This window comes from Epinephelus lanceolatus, chromosome 7 (genome assembly GCF_041903045.1).
Source record: "Epinephelus lanceolatus isolate andai-2023 chromosome 7, ASM4190304v1, whole genome shotgun sequence".
NCBI lineage: Eukaryota > Metazoa > Chordata > Actinopteri > Perciformes > Serranidae > Epinephelus > Epinephelus lanceolatus.
The window spans coordinates 28,939,829-28,960,196 of record NC_135740.1 but is presented as its reverse complement, the minus strand read 5'-3'; the positions used below and the strand labels follow the sequence as shown (position 1 = coordinate 28,960,196).

The 20,368-nt window shown below is 41.3% G+C and overlaps 1 protein-coding gene across 4 annotated transcripts in view; it reads left to right on the top strand.

The window, feature by feature from the left end:
* Positions 1 to 1,280: 1,280 nt before the first annotated feature.
* dlg3 (discs, large homolog 3 (Drosophila)) overlaps positions 1,281 to 20,368 on the top strand; it is a 104,657-nt gene continuing 85,569 nt past the window's right edge. Inside the window, exons 1-3 of one of the 4 annotated variants that reach the window (XM_078169400.1) lie at positions 1,281 to 1,587; positions 3,172 to 3,303; positions 13,509 to 13,594. In XM_078169400.1, coding sequence (XP_078025526.1) covers positions 1,572 to 1,587; positions 3,172 to 3,303; positions 13,509 to 13,594 — 234 coding nt within the window. In that variant the 5' untranslated portion in view covers positions 1,281 to 1,571. Of the gene's footprint in view, positions 1,588 to 3,167; positions 3,304 to 13,508; positions 13,595 to 20,368 lie in introns of all 4 variants that reach the window. The other 3 variants (XM_078169401.1, XM_078169402.1, XM_078169398.1) reach the window with 3 other exon arrangements.

Below are 20,368 nucleotides of genomic sequence, written 5' to 3'. Positions count from 1 at the left end.
ACTCGTCACTGATAGAAATTCGGATGTCAATGACTTGTGGCTGCACATGATAATTATAATACACACTGGACAATATATAAATACTACTGTACAGTAAGTGGTAAAATATTGCACAGTAGGAAATTGCATAAAGGGGTTATATGTACGACTACAAAAACATAGTGCTCATATGATCTGTATTAAATATGTTAAATACAGATCATATGTTCGTTGCTGATGTCACTGAGATATTTTTCTGGGTTTTTATGGGATGTCAGTTGTTTGTACCTTTTAACTTGCACTGTGTACAGTTGTAGCTTTTATCATTGATCCAGTCCTATAATAATAACTAATGTAACAGTGACAGAGCCCATCTTGCCTGAGTACTACTACGTTTTACTTTTTTTATTTTAGCACACTTCATGAGTAAAACTTGCACTTTTTTTCAAATGCAGGACTTTTACAAGTAAAAGTCCTGCATTTGAAAAAAAAGTGCTTTTCCCACCACTGACACGTTAAATTACATTAAAGTGTACTGACTTTGCATTTCACTCTTTTATCATTGTCAGACTCACAATAGACAGACAAGAAATTCAACACATTCTTCTCCCTTGTCAAAATCAAGGGAAATATCACATTTATATATTTATTTTACATCCATGTATTTTATATTTTGTTTGGTCAAGCTGGTAAAAACCTGAGTCCTACATTACCCATGATGCAACTCGACCGCCGACAGTTGGGTCGGAGATTCGGTTCGGTTAAGCTAGCAGCAGCTAATGTAGCCTCGTATGGAAAGCAGAGATAAGGCGGTGCCGAGGTTCGGTAAGCTCACTTCTTTCTAACTCAACACTATTATTATTTTTAATTTTCAGACCTGTCGTCTTCAGCCATGGATGCCTTCAGTCTCCAACCAGCGCTGATTCACTTGAGGCATTTTATCAGACTTCGCTCAGGCTCCCTGTGAAGCCACAGATAGCTCCATGCAACTTTAATTTTCCCATACATTGCGAGCTAGCTGTCCTTTAGCCGTTAGCAACCACTAGGTGGCACACGATGCAAACATTTGGAAAAGAGGCGACTGACGGGAGATCAGAGAAAAATCAAACACAGTAAAAGAGGTTTCATCAACTGATTGATCACCAATGATGATGTCATGCAACAGATAATGTAAGCTAACAGCAGCTAGCATCGTTTGAGTGTGATAATATAGATGTTACAGTGTCCCGGTGAGGCTGAGAGCCACGGGGCCGTTTTTCATGGAGGCGAGGCATGTTTGTGAGGGGAGGAGAAACATGTCACGCTCCGTGGTGCCGTTTTGCCCCAAAACTTCTGGAAAGTTGACATGAAGTAAACAGTCTCCTCCTGTCACATCTTAACCCCTGTGTGTGGGTGTGGAGCACTGCAGTAACACTCAGACAGACGGGGAGTGTCCAGCGACTGGATTTAAAACTCTACATGTTGCTTGTTTGTGAAGGAGGAGCGACACTTTTGGTTGTATAATTACCCGGGTCTATTACTGCAATTATTTTCTTCAGAGAGAAAAAACACAAAAGTGTATTTTAAACGACTTTTATGGAGTTGGCAACACCATGGTGCATAAATATGGTAAGTACCGTTAGCGTAAGGTAACGTCTCCTTCACGTGTCAGAGTTTTTGTAGTAAATCTCGGTTAAAGTTGAAGTTTTAGGTTAATGCCAGCTTTGTAGTTGAGGAAAGTTTCCGCACGACTTTCCACTGGCCCATTAACCTCAGCTTTAATCCCAAGAGAAACAAGTTTCTTTTTTTGCCCTTAAGGAATGGAAAAAAAAAAGGTAAAAAAGAAAATACAGTAACTGGAAATTGTGCAACTTCCGGGCAGCAGTTGACTGTTTTGAGGCTTTTCTCGATCAAAATGTTCAGGATCAGGTAGGAAACTGTGAAGTTGTAGATTTACCTTGGTGATCATCTCTGTGCTGTGTTCCTCACCACCCACCGGGTTCAACAACCAGCTGTACAGTCGTGTTGCAAAGAGAAAAATACCTTTAATGTGCTCTGCAGGGGAATGTAACAAACAGCAGTGTTGCATTTGCCTATAAGTCACATAGAAATCATCCTCATTATATCATATATGCTTTAAAATCATATATGTGCACTTAACCGTGTATCTGTGATAGTCACACATGAAGTTATAGCTTCATGCATGATGGTACTTTATCTTCAGTGACAAGTCTGTAGGAGTTCTGCATCAGATTATTGTTTAGTTATTCGCTTTAGATTTTAAAGCTGACAGAAAATAGATTAATGGTCTATTTTTTGAAGCAAAAATGGCACTCATTCTCAGACTACATCTCCTTAAATGTAATTTTCTTAGTCATGAAACTGAACATTCTTTGGTTTTGGATTGTTGGCTGGACCAAACTATATATTTAACAATGGCACCAAGGCCTGTGGGAACTTGTTACTGTAATTTTTCACTATTTGCTGACATTTTATGAAGCAAACCATTAATCAGGGAAATTATAGAGTAATTGATAATAAGATAGTTGCAGCCCTAACACATTTGAAAGGGTATCTCGTCATATATCGGATGAATCATTTTTATTTCGGTTACATACATCCTGAGAAACAAAGATTATTTCACATAAATGTTCTCACAGTCAGTAACCGAAGCTCAAGGCTTCAACCTTTTCCTTTTGTTTTCATTTTCACATCCTTCCCATGGATCAACTGCCTTTCAAGAGCAATGCAATAAATATTAATTGTAACCCAAGTTCATAAGAATATTATTAACCCTGTCAGCAATGACTGCCAAGATATGCTTTATTAATTTTTCTTTAACCTGTTTAACCAGGAAGTCCCTTGAGATTAAAATCTGATTTTGGAGGGAGACCTGGCCAAGACTGCGTGCCATTACAAGGTTACAGAAATTATAAAATACAGCATGTCAAAAACAGACAACAGACAATCAAAACAGAGCAAAAAATCGAGTTCAGAAAAGCAATTGCACTCTTTGGTTTCATATTTTCTTTAAATCAGAGCTTTGAACTCTCCCAGGGAGACAGAATCATGAAGCTGTAGTGTGTTCTGAGGGTTATTCCATTACCAGGGTGCAAATAGGAGAAAGCTGTTCTGCAAAATAGGAGCGTAGTAGTATGTATGTATTTCCTTTGCTGCAGTTGTCCTGAGACATGTATTTCCTTTGTGAGGCAGACACAGAGCGAGCGGTGGGGCTGCTAAGGCGCTACCAGGCCAACCTAACCAGCCCAGAGGAGCAGGCCCTGAAGACCAGCGTGGGCAAAGTCTCCTCCATCTTAGGCAGCCAGCTGTTCCATGCCCTTCTGGGTAAGAAAAACACAGTAAACCTGCTCGTTTTGCAGAAGAGCGTCTTTCAAAACTCTCCACTATAGCTTGAATTACACCATAGTTTTCTCAGGGTGGACTTCCTGTTCACACCCCCTTCTTTACGAGTAAAGGAGACAGTTTGAAGCTTGATATTTCATGGTTTGCTGCAATCAGTTGTCTCAGTCATTAAGTGCCGCCTTTGATTTATGCTGTCATGTGGTTTGCTGCCGACGCAGGATGTAGACTTGGTCAGGTTGTATTAATTTGTATGGCAAGTTAACTGGGTCTAAATGTCTTCCAATTAAGTTTTATGAAAGAGGCCTTTCAGCTTGCCTCACAGAGGTTGCTGTATGCCCCCCCCCCGTAACATATACACATTGTAAAGAAATCCCAATAAAGCCAGCCACAACACAGTCTATCTATAGACTCAGTTATTATAAGGTCAGACTTGTCACACTGTGAAAGCACGATTCTTCCCTTGACTTTGCCAAAATGGCCTCTTTTGTACCATGTACTTCATGAACTTATGTCAACATGGAAACAGTTGATTCACCATTACCAGCAAGTGATAGTACTCTACTAAAACTGCTGCTGACTAAACTGATATCTCTGCTCCTGAAAGCATCCTGAAGTGTGCGTAGCTCTGACTGAAACTCATCTGAAGAGTCACTATTAATAATGAGGTACACCTTCATGGCAAGTATGATGTTTTTGAAAAGAGCTCAAGGAAGCCAATATGAATCTCAGTTCCTTTTCCAGCAGATAAAGCAAATTACTTCAGTTTAATCAACAGTTGAGTGATCCTTCTAATTACCACAGCCATGTTATAATGATGCTTGCCCTTGGGTCTGCTTTTGCTACTGCTAACCCACTGCTGGGTAGCTGCGGGGGAGGGGATGCTCAGGCAGCAATTGAAGAAATACAGTATCATGGTTTTGCCAGTGATGCGTCTGAAGCAATAGTGAACGCACTTTTATCATATATCTTTTTCTATGTCTGATACGCTCAGCAACACACCAGATAATAAATCTGAATGATATAGAGCAGCTTTCATGCATGAAGAAAGGATTTGTTACTGTTTCTGCTTTTCTCCAACACAGTGATGTCAGCGGTGTATTCCATCATTCACAGTCCATAATTCATAACCACATGTATGTCTTAACAAGTCCCATTCAAAGGCTTCTTCAAATGCAGCAGAGATATGCAGCCCACTAGGACACAACTGGTGCAGCTTTTATGGCTTTTGGTATCCAGTGTTAAGACCCTCTTCATCAACTTGTAAATAATAATGAATGGTGTTGCGCTGCAGGTGGTCATTGGCTAAATAGGTTGAATGAAATGGTCCAAAAAAGCCTCTAAAATAACTGAAGCCAGACCAAAATACCATCTCGTGTTCTTGTTAGAAGCCTGGACACGTTAATCCATTAATGTTACAGATAAATATAAAAAATGGATATATATACTTTTAATTTGTGTCACTGACAACCCCTTGTCCATCCACCCTCCCAGAGGGCTCCAAACTTAGGTATGATTGAACCAGTTTATGACTAATATTTATAATTTTTGTGACTTTTTGCATGCAACTTTGGGGAATTTATGATTTGCAACTGCCCAGTGCATCATTGCCTTCAACCCTTTAAGTAGCCAAGAGGTGGTCAATCTGTTACTGGTAAATGTAGGCCCTTGTCCGTTGAAGGAGAGGTTTAGGACGTACTGTAGCTATTGTGTTGATCAAAAACACTAATGCAGGACAGATGGTTGTGATCACAGTCTTAAATCTGAAGGTGGGTCTTCCTACTCATTGTGTCCCATGCTGATACCCCAAATCAAGAACATTTGTAGATATAATTGTTTTGGGTTTAAATTGGTGATTGTTTCTCGTATACTAAATGTCATCGTAGATAAACCATATTTGTATGGGTGGATTACAAACGGGCCTACCAGGCCCAGGGGCCCAAGGGCCCAAGGGCTCAGGGGTCCGCAAAGTAAGTGTAGCTCTTACATTTATTTCTATTCCTCCTTTTAAGTGTCCAAGGATTTTTTTTAGCCATGCTTGCAGTTTTGCTCTAGGGACGGCAAGGTTGGTTGTTCCACTACTTTGGCCCAGACTGAAATATCTTAACAACTATTGAAGTGATTGGCACAAAACTTTAAGACATAAATGGTCCCTAGTGGAAGACTACCAACTGTAGTGATCCTTTGATTTTAACTCCGGCACCACCAGCAGTTTGACAGTTTTGTTTTTTTGCGAAATGTCTTATCAATAATGTGATGGATTTCCATGAAATTCAGCACAGACATTAACAGTCACTTTGAGGATAAATGGGAAAAACATGGTTGATTCTCTGACTTTTCACACCACCATCATGTCAAGCTTCAAATTTGTCCAGTACTCTAGTAAACTATGACAATCCCATCAGCCTTAGCTGTACTTTGTGTTAAATGCTAATTAGCATATGTTAGCATGCAAAACTAAGATGGTGAACATGATAGACACTATACATGGACCTGCTAAACACTGCTAAAAGACATTAGCATGTCGTTGTGAGAATATTAGCACAGTGATGTTAGCGTTTAGCTCAAAGTACAGCTGTGCCTTAGTACAACCTCACAAAGCAGCTAGCATGGCTGTAGACTCTCAAAGTCAAGGATGCTTCCTTGGTAGGAAGGGTCCTTCCAAGTCAGGTCCTACAGAGGCTAGACAAGACTCCTTCCTAGGATTTGGAGAACACAAAATGGAAAAGTCTAGCAAGTGTGCAGGTGTGCGTCATGGGAAAGGTCCCACCTTCAATTCTGCACTACATTTTCTAAATCAGTGGAAGAAATGTTTTGTTTGAGGGCAGTAACATTAAGACAGCTACCAAACTTAGCCTGTGCAATGACAGCTTTAGTTGGGTCTATTTCAGGAGGAATTTATAATGGCAACTTGTTTTACTTTGCTGGAACACATTTACCATGATAACCAGTTTACAAGGACACTGAAGATGCATACGCTAAAATGCATATTGCACCATCGGCAAGGCCATCACTTTGCTCTAGATCTGTGCCATTTTTAAAAAACAAGCACTGCAGCATACGAGCAGTGCATTAGTGCCCCTTTCTTATTAAAATCATAACAAACTTTAAATTTGGCATTGAAGATCTAGTATAACTGAGGATTTAGCAGCTGGATTGTCCATGTCTCACCTCAGATTTGTTCAGAAACATTTTTTGGTGGACTGTAGGTGAAATAACTAAAAGTTAAATAGCCTATTTTCCTTGTATCCAAGTCAGGGGCCACGACCAATGCATCATGCGCATAGGATTGTGGTTGCTTTAAGAGCACTGATGATACACACAGGCATCCTTGAAATTTCTCTGAATGAAGAAGTCAGCCCCTGGTAGAATTCATTGAATCCTAGAAGTCGGAACAGTTCTTCGACAGGATTCAGTTACGTAGCATCCTTGAAATGCTGCCATTTAAGAATCCTTTCTTGAGGGACCTTCAGTCTTGTTATAGGTCAGTTATATACTGGCTGGTCAAACTTCCTATTAGTCAGCTAAATGTAGCAGTTTAACAAAGGAGTGTCTTTTTGCATCAACACAAGACCTTTATGCTCACCATTTGTACCAGTTTAATCAGTATTATCGCCACCTTCTAGGTGTCATCCCCACTGAGATATGAATAAACCATGCTGAAGTGTCCTTGAGCAGGGCAGTGGTTACTTTCTACATCAGGTGCAGTTGGTAACTTTTATGAGAATACTTTTTTGTCATAGTTGCTGAAACTATCGCTACATCCACCACAGTATGACATGAGACGGATCACGTTCCTCTTCCTCCCACTGCCTCTAATGGCATTTGTTTGAATCTACTTGGCAGCATTGATCAATCAAGACTCTGTCACTGTATTACCTATTTCTTGCTTAAAACGTCAGAAACATATTTTAGTGTACTGTTTAGCTGTAAAATGTTGAAGTTTGGGGCGTCGGTGGCTAGAGCAGGTGCCCCATGTATAAGGCTGTTGCCGCAGCGGTCCGGGTGTCCTGTCCTGTCCATTAAAGGCAAAAACGCCCCAAAAATATCTTAATAAAAAAAAAAAAAAAAAAAAAAAAAGTTGAAGTCTTCTGACCTGGTCACCATGAGAAAAACAGTCGAGCTGAAATGAAGCATTGCCGACAGGCCAGAGCCAAGTCTCTCATTTTACAGCTAAACAGTACACTAAAATATGTATCTGAAAACATCTGAGTTCACGAGCAGTGATTGACATGATTGACAGCTGCATTAGAGATTCAGCTCTGATTGATTGTTTTCATTCACGTGCAGCAATGCCATTATCTCACTAAGAGAGGCAAAGGAATATGATTTTTTGCCGTGTGGATATACTGACAGTTTCAGCAAATATGGCACAAGTAATTTTTATGAAAGTTACCAACTGCAGCTTTAACTTGTGTCTTCTTTGGGTGCAAATGAAGTCTCTTAGTATTGGCACAGTGTCACATAATATGTTGATAAAACATTTTTATTAGACATTACTCATGTACCTCTGTAGAATATATGAATGGTTTAAATAGCATGGTGCCAGGCACAATTATAGTTCAATAACTATTGATATCACATGTAATGTACCTTGTTGTTTATCTAAGTGAGGGAGACTCAGAGAGTCGCTTTCCAAATCAGAATTCCAAACATTCCTCACAAAGAATGTTCAATCAGGACCGAGCCCGAGGCAGACAGGAAAATAAACTGCTCTTGGCCGTCATGCCAAGTCTCTGCTGCAACTCTCCTGGCTCTGTGTATCAGAGTGTGAGGGTCGAGGAAGAAGAGGACTGTGGTGGCCGTGTCTCAGGTGCACGGCTTGGTTCAACACGTGGTTCTCATCAGGAAAGGCAGAGTGGAGGAGCAGCCGGTTCACAGCACTAATAGGAATACAGTGCTGTATAAACATTACTCATCCTCTTATCCTGTCCTGTTGTGTTTGCCTTCACATGCTCAGGGCCATGTGAACCATTTCCATTTTTGTGGAGAGCTTTGTGTGTAGAGCTGACGATGTTGTAAACTTTTTTTGTGCAAAACAAGAAAAGTTTTGCTGCCGTTTTTACAATCTGAAGACAGCAATCTGCCAGCATTACAGTATTTGTCTTTAAGAGATCTCTCTAGCTTTGATACACTGTGGGAAGTAAAGAGGTGTTTGATGCAGTGTGGGAAGTTGGGTTCAGTCCTGGCCACTTGATTGGATGTCTGCATGGTTGCACAGTCACGAACAAAGGTTGCCTTAACTGTGCGTCCACCCTTTTGTTCCAACATACAAACATGCAGTGGGAGGCATGGGGGGCTGCGGGGAGTTGGGGCACAAATACAGACAGTCACACGTTAAATTGCAGAAGACCCTAAATGCCTGGGGAGTATTTTATCAAGGCAGTGACAAGGGGGTGAATTGTTTGCCCTGCCTTGAAATTGTGACCTAGTTTTCTGTGAATGTGTTATTCTAGTGAGCCGCGACTTGCTCATCATGTAAAGAACCAGGGGCACATTCTTTTTTTTGTGTGATTCACCCAGGCAGGCAATACAGAGATGACTTCAGTCCAATTGAATAGGTACATGACAAATAGGGGCGGCCTATAACACACATAAACATGCTGACCGTGCACGCAGTCTTTGTAGGACAGGGAGAAGGTGCAGGAAACCCCCTATGACTGTGACAAAAAGGCTCAGAGCTCCGACCAGGCCGTCCTAAAATAGTCCCAGCATCAAAACGAGATCTGGGAATAAGTCCTGTGAAAGAGACTTCTGGCTTGGATTATGTATTTTGTTCCATGGCCAGGAATTTATGTGGTCTGTGAGGGTTGGAACAGTTAGCAGATTTTTTTTGGAAAGTCACTGTTGTAAAACAAAAACTCTCTGTACTTTGTGTGACTGCGAATCTTGATCTCAAACATGTCAAGACCTGATTGAGCACGTTTCTGTGTTTTTGTTACCTAGCCAGGAATAGATGCAAACGATGCAATTAGAAGTGTTAGTTGTGTGAAAGCAAGCCAGGTGTCTGAGATCCAGCTGAAGAGCAAATCCTGCAAGACATAACAGATGCAACATTTTCCAGATTTATGTAAAGCTGAACTAACCAGCGTTTAATGTAAACAGTGGGTCAAAAAACTAAATGTATGAGAAACCACATTAATCAGAAAAGACTGGCGCGATCCGGCCTGATTGAAATTAATTTTCAATCAAGTTTAGAGTGGTCGTATTAACATTTCAAAATCCTTTTAATAGGAAAATACCAGCACCTAATATCCATGTAAACGCCTCATCCAATTGTTTATATCTAGTTGCAATAAATAATTTCTTTCTGTGCATATTTGCCCCATGTTGGGGTAACAGTAGGTGACGTTGTGCAGTGTGTACACTGCACAGGACAGGCTACAACAGCTGTTTCTATGTGCCTTCCCCTACTGATTTTAAAAGAGAATTGTTAATACATTTAAAACACACATAGCGCTCTGCTAGTGCTACGTTCTTATGTGAGTTTGATTGTGAAACAGTAGCTTTATGTAGCATTGTTACATGCTGCAATGTGGAGTTGCTGGACATAATCATCTATCGCTACCAGTAGCAGTAGCCTGTCTATGAGACGTTTAGGTAATACTGGTAAATTGGAACCTCTGCTGATAAATCTGCATGCGAGCTGCTTAGGTGACATCTGTAATTAGTAGCTGCAGAAAATAACCTGGGTTACACTTACATTTCTCAGCATGAAATTGTATTAACAGACGGAGCCACTTCTTCCTCTTTTATACTTTTAAATATTGAATGAATACAAGTTTGTCAATAAGGTTGGGAAAAAAACTGAATCTTCTTCTGTTATATTTCCTGCAGATTAGATGCTTCACAGTGGGCGAAACCACTTTGTGCAAGCCAAAATGTTCTGATTAAATGCTTCAGGGCATGTAATATCAGATCGCGCATGTGAACAATTCAGCTGGAGTCTCTAACTAATATGTTTCAATCAGATTAAAGGAATACTGTACATGTAACTGCAGCTAATGCTCTAATTAACCTCGTTTCCAGCTATGGCAGCTAGCTAGCTGTGATAAACACACTATGAACTACCTTCCCAGCACCAAATTACAGACAGACAAAGTTTGCGACAACCTGGTGAACATAGTGGAGCATTTAGCAGCAAGAGAGCCGAATACTTTCTCAAACCAGACCTAAAAGAAGAGTGAATATGAGACTAACATTTTTCAGGTGGCCAGAAACACAAATGAATGCTAATGTTGATATGGCTGATATCAGCTTTCTAATTGTCTTGTTAAATTGGCAAAAACAAAACTATTTATGCAGGTTTAAGGACAAACGTTGCAACCAACACTTAATGCTGGGTTTGTAGAAAGGCAGCATACTCATGTGTAGATGTATAGCAATTTAAACTCTTACACTGCATCTAAAGCATGTTCTGGTGTTATTGTGTGTACTTGTGTGTGTGTCTGTGGCAGTATGTAGATGTGTATATGCAGGTAGGCTCCACAGAGTGTGTGTGCATGTATATAAGAGTTTGTGTAAGTGAGATTGCTCTTTAGTCAGCTCGGCAACAAACTCTGCCCACACATGGCTTCACTCCTCCACATTCAGACACAGTGATGAGTCACATGCTCCATTCTTACACTTTTGTTCTCACAGTATCTTACATAGGGATATACTGACTCTTATCTCTCTGTGTCTCACACACACACACACACACACACACACACATATACACACACACTAACACACACATGGAGTGGAGAACTTTCTTCTTTGAGTCTGCTTCAACAAAAGATTGACATTGTTAAGAGATAAAGACATATTTTAAGTGTATCAAGTTTCCTTAGACGTCCCACTCCAGTGTGTCTCATAGAACGTCTTGTCCTGACATTGAACTTTGGGAAGTTGATGAACTCTCCAGCAACCTCTTTATGTCAACAGTGCAGGAACCAGGCCTGCGTGTGACATCAGCAGAATTGTCCCAGTGCATTCTCATCAAATGGCTGCCACTCAATAGGTGACCACAGGACATGGGGCGTGTAATGAGCCAAGAGGTGATGAGTGGAGACGAGACGAGAAAGGAGGGAGAGCAGAGGAGTTGAGTGTGAAAAGAAAAGGAAAACTTGAGGAACATGCTGAGATGTCAATGCTAATAATGTTACTCTCGTAGTGTTTTGTGGTGCTTGAGAGTTAGCATGTTAACACGCTAAACTAAGATGGTAACCATGGTAAACATTACACCTACTAAATAAACACCAGCATGTTAGCATAATCTCTGTGAGTGTGTTACCATGCTGATGTTAGGATTTAGCTCATAGCACCTCTGTGCCTAAGTACAGCCTCACAGAGCTGCTTGACTGGAGACTCTTATATTTTCCTGTTGATATTTTTTCCGCTTTTATGCCCCTAAATTAAACATATAGCATATTATTAATTATGTATATGGTTGTCACGTTCCTCACATTAAAGCTGGGGTAGGCAGTTTCATCAACTCAAGTGGTCTGACAGAAAACCAGACTTCTGCACTTCCTCTTAGCTCTGTTTTGGGGCTTTAGAAAATCCAGCTCCTGCTTGAGACGTTGGCCAATCATAGGTCATTTCAGCAAGTGCAGATGTGCTTGCAGTGAAAGCCTGATTCAGTAGCGGAGAATCCGGCACAGAAAGTTACTATTCCAGCATTAACAACAACTGCCTACACTGCAGAGCAACTCAAACAGGGAAGACAGACTTATCGAAAACGGAGTCTGAGAGAGAGTCTGACAATAAACAAAATCAAACTTGTGTCAATATTGGCGAAGCGTTTCAGAGATGGAGAGAAAATGTTGCTAATAGTTTAGCCTTCTGCTAACCACCTACTGTGGCTTCATGTTCTTTTTTATGTAGCTAATCACAGTGTGTCCTCTGCCTCACTTCCTGCCGCTATGGACAGTCTCACAGGTAGGAGAGTGGGCTGCAGCTCCAGGGATGGACCCTTAGTCAGCAGCTGCAACAACCTGAATCCAGCCAGTGCAAACCCCAGCTCCGGGGGACCTAACAGCCCCAACTAGCAGCCAGTTCCACAAACTTTCTGTTGCTGCTGTTACACAAGTTAAACCTGGCACTGCTGTTGGCCACCAGCTTGCTGTGACATAGCAAGGGGGTTTGCACTGGCCAGATCTGAGTAGCTACAGCTACCAACTAAAGATCCGTCTGCCGAGCTGCTGCCTACTCTCCTCCTGGCTTATCAGTCCACAGTGGTGGGGAGTGAGGCGGAGAGACTGTGGCTAGTTAGCTAATTCTAGTCTCATTTGTGGTCTGGTAAACAAAAACAGAGGAGTAAGGGGGGGCTGAGTGAACACAATGGAATAGGATTAAATCAATCAATCAGTGTATAGGAAACACTGGTTTACTATATGAAGTATGTGCATGTGCCTGTGGTCATCTGTTGGGAGGGTCTTAGAACAGAGAGAGGGGAGAGCTGCAGGAGAGGGCTGTATTTTCAAAATTTGCCTTTTTTTCCTTTTTCGGTCTTTTACAGATGTCTGCCTTAAAGGGACAGTTCACCTCAAAATACAAAATACATATACACAACACAAATACACAAATGTACAGGAAATAGCTTTCATAAAACCAACTTCTCTCTCTACAGCACTCAAATCAAAGCATGAAACGGGGTATGAATTGGCCACTACTCAACTAGGGGGCAGTGTCTTCATTTGTTCAACATATATAGGAGCTCATGTACCCTCACCCTAAAATGAAGCTTCAAAGCAGCAAGTTTGGAAATGACCTACAGTGTAATTAATCTAAAATGGCATTGAACTAAACAAAGTAGAGAAATGATACATGTTGTTCAGGTAGTATGAAATATCATATTCTGGGCCTCTGAGACACTGAGCTGATGATTTAGTCAGTTGGTACCTGAGTCATCTAGTTCAGCAACAAGATAAGAAGAACATTTGCAAATGTGGAGACATAACTTCCATGTAAACAGACGACTTCCACCCCCACGTTTTCACCCAGTGCACCACTGAGGAAAGCATCTCCCAGTGTGCCCATGATAGATCGCTGGATCCTTTTACACAACCAAAGCAGTGTTCTTGAGAAGGCTGAGAAGTTACCAACAACAAATAAAGGATACAGGGTAAAAGAGAAAGTACTAACATCTCTTTATAATGATCCAAGTAAAGAAAGAAAAGGCTCATTATTGTTTTTTTTTCTCACAGATATTCAAGAGTGTTACGAGGTGACCTTGCAACTGAACACAGAACAAACTGTTGTTAAAGAGGACAGCAGGCAGAATGCGTGGGAGGTAATTTTGCTTCTTCACATTATAGATCGGAAAAAGATATTCTTAATGTTTACGTTGTATCTGGTGTCACACATGCTGTGTGTCATGCTTTGCCTCCTCGGCTGCGCAAAAAGGTTACCCGGCATCCAAACATGAGGTGTCACTACCTGTGTCCCTCGCACTCCTACATAGAGAAAATGTTAGCATGAGTCATGGCGGCTATGACTTCAACCTGGTGAGTGAGTGTCAGGTGGGGATAAAAGTTTGAGCGAGGTGACACACGGGTAGAGGGGAGCAGAGGAAATGTGTTTGCTGTCACAGGTTATTTAGAATATTTTTAATGTAGGACACAAAATACAAATGACTCAAAGGGAGAAAAGCTGCATTTTGTTTAGCTTTAAAGAGACAGTTCACCCCAAAATAAAAATTTCCCTCTTACCTGTAGTGCTAATTATCAGTCTAGATTGTTTTGGTGTGAGTTGCCGAGTGTTGGAGATACCAGCTGTAGAGGTGTTTGCCTTCTCTTCACTATGATGGAACTAAATGGCACAGCAACGTCTCTTTCCAGAAATCATAATCTGGTTACGCAAGATAATCCACAGACCTTGTTGTGAGCCGTTTTGTATAGGAACTGTTTTCTTTCTACCGAACTTCAACCGCCCACTGTATTACCGTGCAGAAGAAAGCATGCATCTACTGCTAGCTCACCTAGCACCTTAGAGCTAGCTTAAGGCCCAGACACATTAAGCAGATGCCTTTGGTGAGCATCTGTCACTCTAGTTTTTGTGATGTTCTGCACCACTGGTCCTTGTCAGGCCATGTTGGCCCTTGTTGGCTTTTATTCAGCTGATTCAGCATGTTGAATCATCGTCATCACTCTGATCGGCAGTTCAGCTCAGTGCATGAGAGGAGAAATGGAACTGAGGAACATAAACAAAAGGCTAAAGTCAAGAGGGAGTGAGATAAAAACAAACTTGTTAGAAAGGGTAAGGTCGTATTTTTAGCCATTGAACTCTTAAGCAGAAATGGTTAGTAACCGTTTGCGTCATTGTCTGCTAGCACACAGTAAATATCCTTTGTTCCTTTAACATTAGGCCCGTTTCCACCGCAGGAACTTCGGGGTAATTTTACGGGGCCGGGGCCATTGGTGCGTGTCTCCACCGCAGGAACCACCCCCGAAGGACAGAGTTCCGGAACTTTTACAGGGGCTAAACAAGTCCCTGCCTCGGGGTAGGTACTCAGAACGGCCCCAAAAGACTCCTGGCTGGGGCTTGGGGATTACTTGGTGCTGATTGGATATACTCAAGGAGGGATGTGACGACAACAGAAAGCAACAAAATAGCCTGCATTTTTAAAACTCAGCAGACGAGGGTTAGCTTGTTCATATAGCTTCCGCCGCCATCTAAAAAAAACTCACTAAATGGCCTGTGAAAAAAATATTTTTTCCAGAGGATATCTTAGTTACAACATGATTGAGCTAGCAAAGCAGTTTTGTGTTGATATGTGTGGTATTTATTCAGTTATGGGAAGTCACGATGTCTAGAAAGCATCAGCTACATCAGGACGTCATCTGTTAAAAGCCTCCCGTTGTCGGATACGACATGAAACTACTCCAGTTAGCTCAATCATGTTGTAACTAAGACATCCACTGGAAAAAATATTTTCTTCACGGGCCATTTAGTGAGTTATTACAGACACCGCTAACGGCTAACGGCGTCCCTACGTCGCCCCGGCCAAAATGGTCGCGCAACGATTACGTCACATCCAGAGGCAGCCTGTAACTTTACAGGAACCTTCGTACTCTTCTCTCTCAGTGGAGACACGGCGGTTGAAAGGGCCGAGCGAGAGGACGTTCCTGTAGTAGTTCCTGCCCCCCAAATAGTACCAGGAACTTCTTCAGTGGAAACGGGCCTATTGAGTAGTGTTGTTAATGTGCTAAGTGGCTAACTAGCATCTTGAATCCGTCCTGTCGGTCTCCCGGAGTTATTTCCTCTCACGATGGCACAGAACAGTGCTGGTTGTCTGTCGGCTGTAGTTTCTGGGGGTTGTTCAAGTGCAACTTTTTGGTTGAGATACAGGTGACGTAAGGTGACCCAACAGTTGGCTTTCGTTATTGCTAGTTCTTAGATATAAGTTTGGTGTGTCTGGGCCTTAATGTTACAGCTCAGCTGAGGAGGACGCCATTATTGTTTGGATTGCACTTTTACGAGCGTGAGTCTCTTGTCCCTGAATAAATGCAGGCTTTCCTCTGGGCAGTGACAGCAGGCCGAGTGCCATCTAGTTCCATTATATTGGATCGAAGGCAGACATCTCTATGGCCAATATCTCCGACACTTGGCAACTCACACCCAAACAATCTAGACTGATAAACAGCACTACAGGTGAGAGGAAAAATATCTGTTTTTGATTTTGGGGTGAACTGTCCCTTTTAACCTTTCTCAGAAGTGTACTGAAGAGTCCACATGCAGCGGTTAAAAATATGGATGATGTTGTTTGTGGTTTCATGTCACTGATCTGCTAATGGTCTTTGGATGGTAGGAACCCCTGACTTCATATCACTTGCATGATTTAATATTGCCTCATAACTTTCCTTCAGCTATGCCAAAATGTTAATGAAATTGATCTTTGGCTGACTTCTGTAGCCCATTAACCGAATGATCTCTGGCCTGTTTTTGAGCAGAGATTAGAAAGACACTATAGCTTCTGCTTAATGTGTGTGTGTGTGTGTGTGTGTGTGTGTGTGTGTCTGGTTATTTGTCTGCCCTCACACACAGCATTAATCTACATGTGGTACGTGAGGGTACAAAGTTGTAATGTACATTGTAATGCCCAAAACAAAGAAACCCTAAATTCTAATCTTAGTCCAAAGATAATAAAGATATAATTTTTAAATTGGATTTAAGGCCAGCTTTGATCCCTTTGAACCAACAAACTGGATTTTTCCACTTGAACATCAGACTCATTTAATCAAATCATGTGGGCCTGCAATACGCTGTTCATCATTACTGTTCATTTATTAACCACAAGCAACCAAATATAATGCGACCGCTTCATGTACTTAATAAAACAGAGTGTATCGGTCTGTATTCTGCTTATTTAGAGGCCTGCAAGTGTGCAACAGTTTACTGATGCAATATTAGCAGTTCTTTTCAAACATACTGTCACACCACAGAAATGGGAATGTGCACTTACCTCGCCTTTAGAGAATTTGATACTTGGTAGTGTTGGAAGACAACCATTCACTGCCAACTCCAAAATACTTCAGAGGTGAAAAGAGCCCACTAGAAATTTGTTTTAAAGCTTTTCTCAGTTTTAATGCGTCACAAGAGTTCTTCAGTATATTGAAAACCGTGCAGCATGCTGATCAAGTTTCTCTTTTTTGGTATTCTATTAGCAAAAGTTGTTGATAGCACCTGGTATTTGTTTTGGTACCACCTTGATGAAGGTTTACATGAGCTGAGCTGATACAAGAAGGTGGATTTAAACACTGCAGACAGCTGATCAGAGAGAATTGTCACTCGGATTGTAACTTGGGTGACAAGGAACATTCAGCGCGAACCTGCTATTTCTAAAAAGCCAAGCTAACGTTAACAGCGACCGCAATTTTTTAAATTCATTCGACTCACATTTGCAAAAATGTAAGCCCACAAAAGTGCAGACTTTGTTGTTGATGAAAGGATTCAGCGAGAGTCACGCTGAAAATTATGTCACGGCAGTTTCATGTGGCAACACTGAGGGGTTACTATCTGTGCGATAGAAAACAAAATGACACATTTTGCACTAAAAAGGCTGTAAGCTACATAATAATGCATTATATGTATCATACAGTAACCTGCATTTGACCATTGGCCGCTGGGAGGGCAGCTGACCACTGTACCCCCTCGTCCATTTTCTATTTGATCATTTGTGACCTTCTGATTGGCCACTACTTGGCACAGTAAATGTGATGTCTGTCAGCCATTAGGTTACTGTCAGGAGGGGCCTCACCTTTCTGATCTGCTTTCCTGTGAACAGAGAATGTGGATTTGACTGAGCCACCTGCATATTTGGTTGATGGTGTTTACTAAATTTCATACAGATCCCAATAAAGCACCTCTTGCATATATGATCATGTTTATAAGTTAAATATAGTGCAAACCATTTTCAGTTTTGTAGCCTCATAATATAAAAGTGAAAGTGAAATTACACAATTCCATCCTCACATGAGATCAAAACTTTAATCTAACATTATTCCTTCATGCTTAACAGCCCCTCCCTCCAGTCAATCACTTAATGGCAATATGTTTTTGAAATTCATGTGCTAAGTCTGAACTGGATTATGTGCGGCCAGTTGAACAGGGGAACCACAATAAACTTGTCATTTACTGGACTGTATTAAATGGCCTTTAAAGAGCAGAAGACTGAGTTGTGCAATTTATGACTGCTCCTTAACACATAAAGCTCCAGCGAGTGACATGATTTTCAGCAGGAAATTAGGATTCTTATGCATTTGTAACACTGTGTTAAGGACACAGAAGGGAACATCTGTTTTTCTGATTACGCAAGGTTCAAACCACAGCCCTATCAGATCAAGCACCCTTTCATCAGCAGCACCCGTCATGCTCCAGATGTGTTCATATCAGATGATTTTAACTAGGATGTTATTTAACGCTGTTAGTTATATAAAAGTCAATATTTGTGGATTATTCAGGTTCAATGCTGTTATTCTAAGGGTAGAAATTCTAAGGCTCCAGTAATATTACTGTATTTTTATATAATTGAATAGTAGTTAATGATTAGGTCAGTTTAATCAAGTTTGCCTTGCACTACTACTTGGAGTGGCAGGAGCTGAGTCTTTTAGTTAGCTAATGCTACTTACCATATAATTACTTTAAGCTGTCTAATTCAACCAGTTATCACTTACTTGTAGCTATATTTTAACAATCTCTTTAGCTAACTATTGAACCATGATGATCTGATCCCAACGCTGTGCACGGGAACTGCACAACTGTAATAAGAGGCTATCTGTCATGGTCCGTCAACTTTGTCAGTCTTTCATGCTTAACTTTATTTTACAGAACCGGTTTGCATCCCAATTACTAGAAAAATGTTGACACTGTACATTTGTGTATGTATGTATGTTCATTCGGATATGTTACGTTTGCACGTTATTATGTAGCAGAACTTTTTATTTCAACATTGCTGTAATTAACGTGTGGTCAGGTTTAGGCACAAAAAATAACACTTAAAATATCTGGTTTTGGGGGCACAATCTTCCTGCTAGAAAAGCAGCGATGTCTTGATAAAGAATATCTGCTTTTTGTGGCACTATCTTTGCCGGAAAAACACCAATGTTTGTTGCCTAAAAAGCTGCTGGAAACACAGAAATGACTTGTGAAATAATTTCCAGTTTTGTTGTTCGCTGGTCTCAAACAGTGGTCTGCAGCGTAGCAGGCATCTTGGTGTCACAAGATTAGATAAAATGCAGGTAAAGGTGATCACAAGTGGTGTAGACAGGATGTTAAAAGACAAAATAACGTAGTTGTTGCACTTCCTTGATGCAGAAACGCATGAGGTCAATTGCAGTGCCATGTCTTTATAATCTGTCACTGCCGTGGAGAAAAGCCACAAACTGTGACTGTGGTTTGAACTTTATTGGCCATCCTAAGCTCTTCTCGGTGCATTCTGTGATCCACCCTGTGGAGCTTCTAATTCAGTGCAGCATGGCTCCTGATCCTTGCCCACATCCTTCCCTATCTGGATCCCAGCTGCTCGTGGGGCCCAGGCACAGTCCTGGAGAGGGAGACAAGGAAGTTTGAGAGGGAGAGAGCTGCTTAATGGACACCCAGTGAGGTGCTCATCGGTATTCCAGTCATGTTGTCACCTGAGTGGAGGATGGGAGGGAAACTAAATGAGTCTGCAAATTCCCTGATTTGGTGCAGAGTAGCAGGTGAGAGCGGAGAATAGCTCCCTTTTGAAAAGAAATGAAAGAAGCCCTGAGAGAAGAAGCCGGTTTTAGAAGTCTAGTTGATTTCATAATTAGAAAATAATTACTGTTTTGATTGCAAGAACCTTTTTACTGTGTAAAAATCCAGGAACAAGTATAAAAGTAATGGCCAAGAAGAAACATTTCATACATTTTAAATATTGTATGACTTGAAATTATTAATTGATGGACTCATTTCAATTATGTCTGCACAGTTTTGTAAGTGTATGTGTGTGCATGGTGCAAAGGGCATATTCTTAGCTGCCACTATAAGACAGAGCGGGCAGCTGGGGGGGGAGCATCTCTGGCTCTGGCAGTGTCAGCTGACCTGCCTGTCAGCGCTGCCATGTGGGAACGGAGCCGTCAAAAAGAAACTCACTGAAGTAAGGCATGGTATATGTGATCCATACCAGTGCAGCAACCAAGACAAATACAGTGCTGTGTGTTTTTGCAACTCTGCTCCTGTTAGTTACAGTGAGGGCATGAACAGCTGCCTGCATGCTTTGGGCTGTGTGTATTTAAATTAACACTTGTGTCTTCGAGAAGCTCTCATCTTAATTTGGAGGTATCAGATGACCGAGAAGGCACCACGTGTTTGGAAAATCTTTGGGCCTTTTCTCCTGAAACTTTTTTTTTTTTTTTAGTCAAACTTTGCAGCAGTGATGGCGTGCTCTGAAGGCTGCCCTCTGCTGTCAGTTAAGGCTCTGTGTGGTTTAAACTGTGGGAATAAACTCAGAGAATGTCAGGTAGGCTGCCGCTACTGTATATCCCTGTTCACAGTGAGGCTGTGTTCACTTCTGTTTGATTAGGTACAGGTTTGCTGCTAATAT